Raw genomic sequence first — 12,644 nt, 5'->3', positions numbered from 1 at the left:
CGCGTATTGTGCACCTTCATTGTGCAAAGGGCATCACAATAGACAAGTAAATGGGAGGAGATGTCTGAATGGGAGACTGTGCGAACATTATATAGAAAACCAGGCACGCTGTGGCGTCTGCTAGCCTGGGTGTACGCTGAACGATTTGCTATTGTTTTCGTCCAAAAAACTCCCGCCGAGTTCTGCGAACTATGGCAGAAAGCCATCCATTAAACTAAAAATCACTAGGTGTGACTATGTGTACAAGAGCTCCAACAAAATTACGAGAGCGCTGCGCTGTGACACGAGACCAAAGACCTACGGTTTCTAAAGATAGGCGAAAAAGGGTTCTGTTATAAATGCAGCATTCGTCTGAACCGTGTACAACGACCCTTTGCTGTGCTAATTTTCTTTATATGAGACAGTGTTTGTAACACTGATAAATTGCGGCGATGAATCATTAAAGCAGACTTCATGTCTTTGTCCTGCCTCTCTGCCTCTCCTGACTTCCTTTTCGTTTCAGTGTAATTTTCACATGTCACAACAAATGCATGTATGCATGCCCACCTTTGTTCGAATTAAAATTTTGTAATTTTTTTATTCTTCGTGGCTACATACTCTGGTTAATCGAAGGGTATAGCTTGTCTCAGATATCATACTTTACAGTCGAAAGTGGTCTCCAGCTTCGCGCTCTGGTCTTTGTAGTCGGACATGCTAAAGATGAACATTTAAATGCTTTCTGGTAGATACAAAGTGATCAATTTAAGAAGCGTTTTTCGCTTGTGGGATATATTGAATGGGCGAGCTGGCTGAAAGCGGACTGTAGGGGAAGCGGAAAGAAAGGTCATGACTAAGGTGCTAGCCATACGCAAGAAATTCACAGGGTACATAATTGTCATCAGCAGTGGCAATGCGGTCACATAAAAGCCTTGTCGTGCGCTGAGCATGCGTTCTCACTCGCCATATATAACACACATACTAAAAATACTGTGTACTGTCACACATACAGAACAGGACTTGACAAACTATGCACCTTCGTATGAATCTTTCAAAATTCTTTTTTCTACCTTGATAATTGGCACATACCCAGAAGTGGGGATTGGTCAGGGTTCAACGTAGACGGCCAAATGTACTGCAGATACTGAATTAGTGCAATAAATCAATTATCGAATAAACAAAGAGCCTAGAATTTAAGATCATAGACTTAAGAAAAAGCACAAAAAAGAATACTGAGCAAAGTTTAAGTTTATACATTTGGAGTACAATTAGCAAGGGAATCTGTCTGTAGCTGTGACCTAGTTATGTAAATATTGACAAATTTGAGGCAACGCAAAATCGTTATGCACTCGCACGAAACGAGAGAAAAAAAATCGGGACCGAAAAAGTAAATCCCAATTGTGCTATTGATATATTGAAATGTACCCTTATCTGAAGTGGAAACATTCGGCAAGCGAGAAGGAAATGCTCAATAGTTTCAATCTCCCAGTAAGCCTCACAATGTGTGTAGGGCTGAATCCGCATCTACATAAGGAAATATTTAGGTGGAGGATCCTGCATCGCATAGGTCAGTGTTACCTCACACTGCCATGATTTACATGAACGAACTTTCTATGAGCATATGAGATGTTGATATTCCGCTGTAGATAACAAGGAATCATTGCACGTAGTGGCTATGTATTGGTAGCGCTAAAAACGAGGCATTCAAAAATGTTGATATTAGGGATGAAATTCGAACAGGTGCACCAAAAGGTGATTTAGCCAAGAAGTCTGCCGCTTCACGTTGAATGGAAACCAAAATTGATATCTACAATAGACGTTGTGTAACCAATTGGACATATTGAACCGATGTCGACAGGTGGGTTTTCTAAAATACTCTGAGTGAAAACAACCTAATAATTTCTTTTAAACTGGTTATAATTTTTCAGCTTCCCGTGGTAGCCACCTTTATGCTTCTTCCTCCTCTCTCTTAGAAGTGTAGATGGAGATTTTTCTTTCTCTCCACTTTGCCACTTGGAAGTTGTGGCAGTTGGCAAGCTGACAACTGCCTTGGCGGGTCACAATTACGCCGCATATGTGTCACCCCGTCGGCATCGTCCTTTCGCTCCAATGGCGCCTTTATGTCATCGCATAACAGGAGAGCAGATCTTAGCCGCCATTAACAATTCTGCGCGATGGAGTAGTTTTAACTGCATAGACGAAATGAAGCTCGCCGTTTTATCTAGGGGCCATTTTTTTCCTGTTCACAAAAGGAAAGAAAAACTCTCATTCGGCTTTCATATCGTTCTTGCATAACGTATACTGCGCAGGAACGTACTTGCAGTGTACCACTTCTACCTATAAATGTGATCGCGCTGAGCGTATACATTCAGTTCTACGTGACAAATCAAGCCGCAACTAACGCCCGTCGCATTAGACTTTACATCGCGGAAACCAAGTCACTAATTTCACCATCATCATTACTGCATGCGTTTCTCCGAAACAAAAACAAAAAAAAATGCTCAATCCACGAGCCCGCGCGCCGAACGCGACGCGAGCTGAGAAGACCACAGGCAGCGGAACGACGCGTTCAGCGGCGCAGCGTTTGAGATAAGACGAACCATGGAGGAAGAGAGGTCTATCGATGACATCCCGGAGTTCTGTGAGTAAATCGTTCATTACTGTCAGCCGCGGCGCGTTCTAGAAGCCTTCTATGGTGCACCGTGCGTGAAGATGGGACCCGAGTGAGCTTTCTACCAAGCTAAGGCTTATTAGTTTTCACCGAATGTTCAACGCATTGCGCGTCGTCTTCATTGTTACCCGCCACCGTGTCACGCTCAAGCCGCCATCAAATGAATGTGGTCGCAGCCTGCCGCGTTGCCCTACCGCCTGGCACACAATAAGACCGATAAAGTCGCAAATTTGAGACGATCAGGCGCCTTATGCAAGATAAATTTCAACATATCCCTACCTCGTGGAGCAGATAGATGAACCCCCAGCTGCTTGTACGAGTTGCGACTCAGTACTGCTGCGATGCAGCGTCTTGCCCCCAAATGTCTGGCCCGAATCCAGTATCGCGATCTCTTTATGATATTACAACTGCTAGCATCATTGCGCAAGGCTAATTTCACCTGTATTCAAATCGATGTCAAACCCAAGCCCGTGAACCTGTCAAAGGAAAACGATGCCGTTTTTATTTCGATAGCGACCCTCCTTCATATTGTTTTGTATTTTTCTAAGCAAGTTCGAGCAATAAGGTGAGGTTCATTGACCTTAAAATGCTTGCAGTAAAAGCTAAAAATTTTGAATTTCAGCCTTTCCGGGCTTTGAAGGCCAGGTATAGGGTCAAAAGACAATACCGTTGGAGTTGCAACGGTTTAGAACACGAACGCATAATTTAAGCTTTGAAAACTTCCAGTCATACATCACAACAAGCGGCGCGTCAGCCTATAGGTGATCAGGTATGGAATTGCTTACCTCTCGCACGTAGGCTGTCGTCGAAGTTATATGTCTTACAAGTCTAAAGTGCTCACAAAATCGCTAGGTCGATTGGTGTGACCATGTGGGCAGTGCACCTTTTGTTCCAGGGCTCTTTATATCCGCCACGAAGCGATAAAAAGGAGAAAGCAAGAATGCCTGTTGAGCCTCGTACGCTGGCTTTTGTTGCTTCCCATTGCAGCGAACAAATGGCTTTCGTTGCCCAATAGAGACGCAGCAGCCCGTTACATGTCAGTTACGGGCTGGGGACTGTATTATTGAGCACACCTACACTGGCTGGCACGTTATCATGAGGACAGACTGCCTTCAAGTGCAAATACTCGTAGAATATTCTTCTCTTGGGGAGAGCTCTAAACATGCCTTTAGCAACATGTCGGCCTTCGGTGTGGAGTTTTGTATTCTATCCCGGAAAAGCTGCCGTGTAAATATTAGGGCACAGCAGTCCCAATACCTGCACGAGTAACAGAGTAACAACGCAGAGTGCAGTGCAGCGTTTCTATTCACCCCCTCCTCCCAAGCATATCAGTACTACGGTACAACATTGTCTTTTGGACCCGTTCTCCTCGGCTTAAGTGACCTTGTCGACAGCATATTATGCCACAGGGGTTTGCAAATGCTAACGCAGGCCGATTATATGTGGTGGTTCAGAGTCGCTTTAATGCTTAATCATGCTATAGGAGCAGCGCAAAAAAAAAAAAAAAGACAATGGACAAGAAGGACACATAAGGCGCTGTTTTGCGTTGTTCCTATAGTATGAATCCCTATCAACCAGCCCAATTAGCCGTCCTAGCTTCATTATGATTTTCTCACGGCAGCTACGATGCTTTACCTCTAAGCTCGTTAAAAGATAATCTCCCATTTGAACAGAGCGTTGTCATAATATGGAAAGCCTATTTTGTAATCTGGAATTGTAGCCCCTTCCTCCCCCCCCCCTCCCCCCCCCCCCCAAAAAAAAAGGAAAAACTTTTTCTTGTGGTACATAAAAAGCTTGCAACACGTTTAATGGCACAGATATGTCTCATGAGTTTAGGAAGGAGGCAGTTATGAACTACTATGAGGCTGATTAAGCAATACCTTGTGGTTGATGAGCGATTAAGTTTTGCTCTTAGCCAATCAGACCCTTATTCAATACTGCACCTTACTTATTTTTGAACCTTCAGTGCCGCATACATTAAAAAGGGAGGGGTTACACAGAAAGAAAGGCAGAACCAAGAACAATGATTGTTACAAAAATATTCTGCTATTCATACAACGGTAGCCAATGCGTTATCATTGATGCCTACGATTTCAGCGGGAAAGTGGTTCCATTCGCCCGAAGTATATAAGTATGTATATATATATATATATATATATATATATATATATATATATATATATATATATATGAATAGCAGAATATTTTTGTAACAATCATTGTTCTTGGTTCTGCCTTTCTTTCTGTGTGTATATATATATATATATATATATATATATATATATATATATATATATATATATATATATATATATATATATATATATATTACATAAGTATAGGATAACTACTTAAGTACAAAATAAAAGTAGAACAATTGAAAACGGAGTATTCGGTCATTACATGTTTCCTCAATCATGTGTTCTCACCATTCTTCGGCTAGCACTTCTGGGAGTGCCACCTCCTCTGTCCAAACTTCACTTGGCTGCCATTGCCCATGGCAACCGTGTTGTCACCGCTGCTTATGAGTCGCAGCTTCTCTTTGAAAGCACGCAACAGATGGAACAGCTTTTATTAGAAATGTGATAGGGCATACTTCGCACTGTGTACGTTATTTGCAGTGTGCTACCTTGACATATTTTGCCTGCTCAATGTGTCACCGTATTTAGACAGACGTTCGGTCTCGTTTAATATGCCAGACTGAAGTTTATTGCACGTGCCTTAGACGACTTATCATACATCAAGCCTTAGGTTTGTCGTCATGTCAGTGTGGTGTTGTGTTGTGTAACAAGCATGAATGAATGTAGCTGTAAGGGTGACAGACGAAAACTGTGTTGCATTTTTTGTTGTATGCAGCTGGGCTGTGATGGATGGGAATGCATTACAAAGTACTCGGCATGTTAAAGGATTTCCCGCAATCAACTGATATAAACGCGTTTTTTGCTACCGGAAAAACACCGTAGCCAGAAGGTCCAGACGATTTATAATGATTAATAACAATCATTGAACATAGTTGTTCCTAGTGTTGAAGCTGATCGGCAGGCTCTATAAGGGTCAAAATAGCAGCTTGCAGCTTGTTGGTGTCCCATGTAGCAATGAAAGCGCAGGACATGGCGACATTGTTGTAAGTCGGTGCTTTTTCCTGTCCCTGTGTAACGCACTTGTTCACTTCTTTACATGGACCGCTTCATAGTTATATGCCGTGTTACTGGGCCTCATAGATTGTCTATAGCTGAGTTATTAATATTTACCAGGGTTTCCTTCCTCTAACATGCCTTCGTATATTTCTTTTTTTTTTGTCATGCGACGCGCACATGCGCAGCTATCATCGCTGTCCGAGCCCTTTTTGCTGTCATCTGGATTGCTGTCACGGCCGTCGTCACATTCTCTTCGGAGAAGCAGTACACTCCCCCCGTGTCGTATCCGCACTGTGGGCCACTCCAGGGCGTCGAGGAGACCTTCGACGAGCGGCGGCTGCACGTCTACTACGGCGTGCCGTTCATGCGGCCCGCCCTGCTTCACAACCGGTTCCAGAAGCTCCCAAACCTGGAGAGGCCGTGGACGTTCCTCCTAGATGCCAGAAATCAATCTAGCCCCTGCCCGCAGCCATCTTTAAACGTAGGCAGGATGACTCTGGACAACAGGAATAGCAGCGAGGACTGCCTGTACCTTAACATCTACGTGCCGGCACGAAAGTCTACTGACAACGTGCCGAAGCATCCCATAATCGTATTTATCTACGGCGGCGGTTACTACTCAGGCGGGAACTCTTTCCCTTTCTACAGCGGTAAGTATCTAGCCGCTTACGGCAACGCCATGGTCGTAGTGCCAAACTACAGACTAGGAGTCTTCGGCTTTTTCCGTTCATCTATACTGGGAGTGAAAGGTAACCAGGGCCTCATGGACGTGTATGCGGCACTACGATGGGTTAAGAAAAATGCCGCAGCCTTCGGCGGCAACGTTCAAAGTATCACCATTATGGGGCATCAGGTTGGAGCAGCCCTGATTGGACTCCTTCACTCGGTAACTGGAGCATCGGACCTCTTCCATCAGGTAGTCATGATGAGCGGCTCGCCTTATATGCGTCACTGGAAGGGAGACAGCAAGGCAAAAGCGCATGAGCACGAAGAGCTTCTGAGAAAGCTCGGCTGCAAGGGGGATCCAAAAACGGTGCTCGACTGCCTAAAAAGCAGGACTCCCGAGAGCATCCTGGACTTTGCCACCAAGTTGAACAGCTGGAAGACCTTGTACATACCGAACGAGTACGAGGACATTCAGGATGACGCCAGCGTCGATTTGAAGAGCACGGCTGTGCCGAAGAATGTCATCATAGGCACTACTGAAAACGAGGGATCCTACTATGCCAACTTGTTTCTCGAGTTGTTCTCGAAGTACGATGCGTCCAAACTTACCCGAAACGAGGCCCTTATGTACCTTCAGAACGTGACGGTGGGCCTAGGCTTTCAGGGGTACAACGACCTGGTCACTTATTATGACCAGAAGTACAAGGACGATACTCCTGAGGCCCTGTTTGCGAAGGCCGTAGGCGACATAGTGGTGAATTGTCCCATGAAGCAGTTCGCCCAGGACACCTCTAACGTGAACACAAAGGTGTTCATGTACGTGTTCAAGCACAAGCCCTCTTACTCGACCAGCCGTCTGAAGGGAGCCGCTCACATGGAAGACATCTTTTTGTCACTGGGTTATGCCATCGACGAAGCGTTCGTGAACGCCACTGAGGCTGAGAAAGCGCTGAGCAAGGACTTACTCAGGATGTGGGCTCGCTTCGCTACGGAGGGGTGAGTCCAGCCACTGATGAAGTGGCATCTCAAGCTTACTCATTTTGTAGGGCTACCCGTCGCTGTATCGTCGTAGTAACTATGCAAGAAACCCACGCAACCATCGGCACTTATGTGGCTACTATCTACAGGACGATAGCAGTGCAGGGCAATCAGACATGCCACCGCTAACGAAGAACGAAGTATGAAAAAACCTTGTAAGCAATCTAAACGAGCAGAAGCAGTTGGGGATGATTAGGTAACTTCAGGTTTGCTGAAGGACCGTGGAGAGATCACGCTAGAGAAACTGGCTACTCTGTACACGCAATGCCTTATGACCTCGAGCATACCGGAACGTGAAGGGATGCAGAATGCTAGTTATCTTAATCCAAGAACTTGAAAACTTATACCAGGAAACCTGCTATACATTACGTGGAAGGTATTTACTACGGCAGTCGTAATAAAATCAGGATACTCCTAGAGTTCAAACCAGGCAGGCTTTCGCAAAGGCTACTCTGCGGTACATTTTTTTCCTCGCTTGCAACCATCGGATAGAAAACTTCTCTCCGTATACATCCAACCTCTATACACAGTAGTAGTATAAAGTAGAAAACGTTTATTGAAGGAAAAGGACATACGTTGTAAGGGTGGGGTTGACTGAAGTCTGAAGACCTGCCTCCCAGGTGTTCAGTCCGGGCCGGCGTTAGCTGTAGCTGCTGCCCAAACTCTCTCTACTGTCCGTGAGGTCGGAGCTGGACTGGGCAGCCTCCCAATGCGCCCCCGCATTTAATGGAATATGGCTTGGTGGTTTTGTTAAACCCATACCATGTGATAAAGGTTGATATTTTTAAACTCAAAGCTTGCAGTGAGGAATTTGAGTGAATAGCTTGTAGTATAGCTGGTTGTTATAGGACCAGGTTTGTAAGTGCCTGATATGACAATCGTTTGATTTATGTTTGTCTCACTAAGCGCACGTGTTGGATTATGTCACGATATGCTCTGAGGCATGGGGTGTGGTCACGCCAGAGGTGGGATGAGCGATCCCGGGAGGGGATTAATCGCTTTGCGGCGTGTACATTCTCGTTTCGCGTTACGCCTTGATGACGAAGTACCAGTACGACTTCTCTGTGTGAGTCCATGTGCCTGGCTAGGGTTCAAATTTTACGGGCAAGGGAAACACCCTGCCCCACATGTGCTTTCTGTAAGCAGTTAGGGAGTCAAAAACGAGGCATATGGACAAATATATAAGAGACAAGGACGAGGCGAGACGACAAGGACGGCGCTGAACTTCCAACTTTTATTGAAGGTTTTCTGGCCACCCATTGCCTTACTTGTAAGGACTGTTCTCCTGATCTTGCTGACACTGTTATAAAAAAAAAATAAGCAAACAACGTGCAACACGAGAAATCCTAGAATCTCAACTGATATGTAATCGGGGAGAAGCATGTGTTAGTTCTGCCTCTATCATTCTTTCTGAAAAACAACGCTCTTATTTGCGCATGCATTGACAGTGACGCCTGATTGTTTCAGAGTATATATGTTCACGCGATTCGTTCGCAATAAAAGTTGGAATTTCAGCGCCGTCCTTGTCATCTCGCCTCGTCCTTGTCTCTTTGCGCTGTTATATATTTGTTCAAGATGTACTAACACGCCCAATTTAACACTTTAATTGAGGCATATGTATTCATGTGGATGCATGTATGTCATTGCCTCCTCAATGTCTATGGTGTCTGAATATCTGATCATTAGCCACTACCATATAGTATAGCCTATTCGACTGACGGCTGCGGTTCTGATGCCCTCCCAGTGGCCTGCAGAGTTCACGAAGATGGCTCCTATGTCATTGGATTTGTGCCTTGCCTCGGACCTAATAGTATTCGGGGTGCATTGTGCGGAGTGTGTGTGTGTGTGGGGGGGGGGGGGGGGATGGCTGGAGAGGTGTAGTATGGAGTTTGCCCCCTATTATTGTGGTATGTCATGGCGTTCGGTGGCAGTGATAGATAGGGCGGGAAGTTCGCTTTAATTGGTTACCCTGTATGAGTTCACCACTGTTGTTATGGACGCCCGGTATCCCTATCTTTCGCTGATTGGCCCTGCGAAGTGTGCTGTCGAGATGCTTTAGATCACTCTTCCGTAGATTGAAATACGGGGCGCGGAGGCAATGCGGCTGATAATCTTGAATTTACTGGATGATATACTTTCTCAAACCACTCTTGTTCGTACTGCGTGGGGGTATTCTGCTGACGTGTTCGCACGTCGCGCGGAGCTTATGGCAGCTGTCGTGTTGACCCCTTTGTTATTGATGTCTAGCGCTATGAAGCGCGTGGTGTTCGTTTCGGGAGTGGGCGTATCGTGGATCTTAAATTTGGTCGGTTCTTTGCGGCCGCGGAGGCGCAAGACGAGAAGTTTTAACTTGGTAGAAAAACTAGACCTATAGACCTAGTCCTGCACTTTGTTGGTGCAGAACTACGTCCCCAACCATGCGCACGCAAGGAAGTTACCGTGTTTGTGATCTTATTGAGTGCGTCCTCAGTCGGTCCTACGTTTTTTATTGTTACCGAAATGAATAGACCCAGGATAAAGAGGAGAGGACAAAGTTTCTCCTCTTATAGCTTTCCGCTTACTGCCCATCGCCCACTGTGAGGTGCATTTGCGGGTTCTGGGATTCCTTGGTGTAGGTATGGGTGTGGACTCCGCAGTGCTTGCTTTGGAGGTTGTCCGGAATTTTAAAGTGCCTGACGTTATCGAAGGACTCCTTCAAGCTCCAGTATGGTGCGCAAGCCTCGTTTACGAGTGGAATAGATGACCCTAAGCTTGAGTTTCAGAAAAGCATCTTGGGTTTTTAAGTGGCTTCGGAACCCGAACATGTTGTGGAATGAGGCTGTCTTTTAGCTAGCGAGTAGGGAAGAGTTGTGCTGGTTTCTCCACCAGCTTTCCCGCGCACGATGTTAGAGATGTCGGGTGAAGTTTAGCAATATTAATTTTGTTCCAGGGTTTGAGAGTGAAGCTCACTTCTGCTGTATTGCTTTTTTGCGCTTTCATGGATTAGTTGAGTCGGAACCTCAGCAGTCATGCAGAGATTTCGATCATTGTGTAGACGCTGGTGCCAAATGAGATAGTACCGAAACATATCTAGAGTTGCTACCCACCAACCATATTCTTCGAAAAAAAGTAATCAAATCCACACAAGAGAACACTTTAGACAAAGAGACATGCTTTGTCAGTACTAATCACCGCCTGCTTAGAGGAAGTATTCCGGCTCCTCGATTGGTAACAGTGAGGAATGAGGGTTACTGGTGAATACGCCGCAAATCTGCTATTAGGCTTCGATTCTCTGATGATAATGCGTTTCTAAGTAACTCAGGGGAAAATTGTAAAACATGATTGAAGCACCAGAAAGAGAAAAGAACAAAACAGTAGCCTAAAGCTATTATATAGATACTTAAAATAATGTTCAACAGCCTCAGAAAGGAACAGCAATTCCCGTTGGGTAGCAAAGCGCTCGAAGTGGTAATGAGTACATATACATGGGACCGGTAGTAACCGTGAATCTGAACCACGAACGCGAAATAACTAGAAGGTTCAGATGGGACGGAGCGCGCTTGGCAAGTACTCTCATGGAATTAATGGTAAGGTACCAATACCTCGTATTTGGAACGTGCATAACAGCTGTTCATTGCCAATATTCATCTGCAGAGCAGAGACGTGGAGGCTAACGAAAACGGTTCAAATTGAATTGAGGACCACTGAGAGAGGTATGGAACAAAAAACAACTCGCGCAGAATTGGGCAGGAAGAAAGTGCGAATTAGTAAAGTTCCAGTCGAAAGACAGGTTCAGGTCACGTAATGCGAATGCATGATAACTGAGGGTCTCCAAAGGCGACTGATCGATTCCAAGGAAGGCAAGCGTATATCACAGATGGGCAGGAAGTAAAGTGGATTGGAGGAGTTTAGTAAGTTTGAAGAGGTTACGTGGCAGCAGCTGGTACAGGACAGGGTTAACTGGAGGGATATCACAGAGACCTTTGCCCTACAGTGTGTGTAGTCAGGCTTATGGTGGCAATCTCCAGTCACCGGCCGTGCCTTTCAGAAGAGGTCAGTTTGTATGGACACAAGTCGCAGCACATGGCCCTTAACTGCAGAGAAGCGAAATGTATCGGGAATTCAATAGTTGCTCGCCAAAACACTTTAGCCGTCTTGCCAGCATGCATGTACCCAGAACCACAGAATGCCTTAAGCCACTCTGAGCTATGGCTTTTTTTTTTTTTCTTGCGCACTATGTCGAAATAGGCGAATCGCATTTCCACCTTATTATTTTCTTTTCCTGAGCGCAATTCTCATTGCACACAAGAATTGGAGCGACCTGTGGCGGAGGCGCGCGTGCGGCCCCTTATCGGCACGAAAAAGCGCCAGCGGCATGGCCAGGGGCTACTGCTGTTGATGGCTTCGATGGAATAACAAAAAGCGAACGCGTCCCCACAGGGAGCCCGGATCACTGCGGAACGTCACGTGGCCGCAGTTCACGAAGAGTGAGGGCGTCTATCTCAACATCGGCCCCGAACCGACGCTGGCCGGCAGGTACAGGGAGGACGACTGCGACAAGGTGTCCAGGGCTATCTTCAATCAATAAACGCGCTGAGTACGCGTGCCTCTACTGTTGATTTTAGTCTACATGTTTTTTTTTTCTTTTTTTTTTTTTTTTAACACGAAAGGTCGTTCTATAGAGGTTGCATTTAACTGTATCTCACTTTTGTGTCCGCAAACCTCAGCTGACAAACTTTAAGAGCACATTCCTAATAAAGCAACTGCGCTAAAGTATCGGGACGATATGTCATAGAACTATCACTTATTCCAAATATTTTATTCGCAACGCACACTTTATAAAGGTTCGTAAGGACAGCCGCTTGTGGACGTGGGAATGGACAAGCGGTCAAGAAATTACAAAGGGGGGCTTAAGGCTCTTTACGTGTAGAAAAGCGAAACCATAGCTAATTCCGATTCTACAGTTTCATTATGAGCTTTATCGGCGTTTTATGGCTTTTCCGGCGTGTTTAAGCTTGCTTTTATTCTACTTATCTGCGGTATTAATTTTTTTCTACTTTCATTACTTACGTACTTGCGTTACATTTATTATCAGTATTATTTTTTTTCCCTTGCCGTCAAAGCCATCCAGCGTTATTAAAACATACAATTACAGTCAGGGCACGTTCGTATGAGGA

At 45.3% G+C, this 12,644-nt stretch overlaps 1 protein-coding gene across 1 annotated transcript; it reads left to right on the top strand.

Annotated features, from left to right (window-relative positions):
* The first annotated feature begins 2,577 nt into the window (after positions 1-2,577).
* On the top strand, positions 2,578-12,055 carry LOC146185387 (acetylcholinesterase-like). Its single transcript, XM_084607810.1, has 3 exons — positions 2,578-2,617; positions 5,970-7,446; positions 11,908-12,055. The coding sequence occupies exons 1-3, from the start codon at positions 2,578-2,580 to the stop codon at positions 12,053-12,055; spliced, it is 1,665 nt and encodes a 554-aa protein (XP_084463936.1).
* The last annotated feature ends 589 nt before the right edge of the window (positions 12,056-12,644 follow it).

Source organism: Amblyomma maculatum, chromosome 6, assembly GCF_055883805.1.
Source record: "Amblyomma maculatum isolate TAMU_Amacu chromosome 6, ASM5588380v1, whole genome shotgun sequence".
NCBI lineage: Eukaryota > Metazoa > Arthropoda > Arachnida > Ixodida > Ixodidae > Amblyomma > Amblyomma maculatum.
The sequence above is the reverse complement of the archived record's forward strand: the minus strand, read 5'-3'. Positions and strand labels throughout refer to the sequence as shown.

Excerpts from the sequence above, each read along its gene's own strand:
- LOC146185387 (XM_084607810.1), top strand. The coding sequence starts at position 2,578 with ATGGAGGAAGAGAGGTCTATCGATGACATCCCGGAGTTCT. Across the intron at positions 2,618-5,969 it reads CGATGACATCCCGGAGTTCT|CTATCATCGCTGTCCGAGCC; the intron begins GTGAGTAAATCG and ends GCACATGCGCAG. Across the intron at positions 7,447-11,907 it reads GCTCGCTTCGCTACGGAGGG|GGAGCCCGGATCACTGCGGA; the intron begins GTGAGTCCAGCC and ends GCGTCCCCACAG.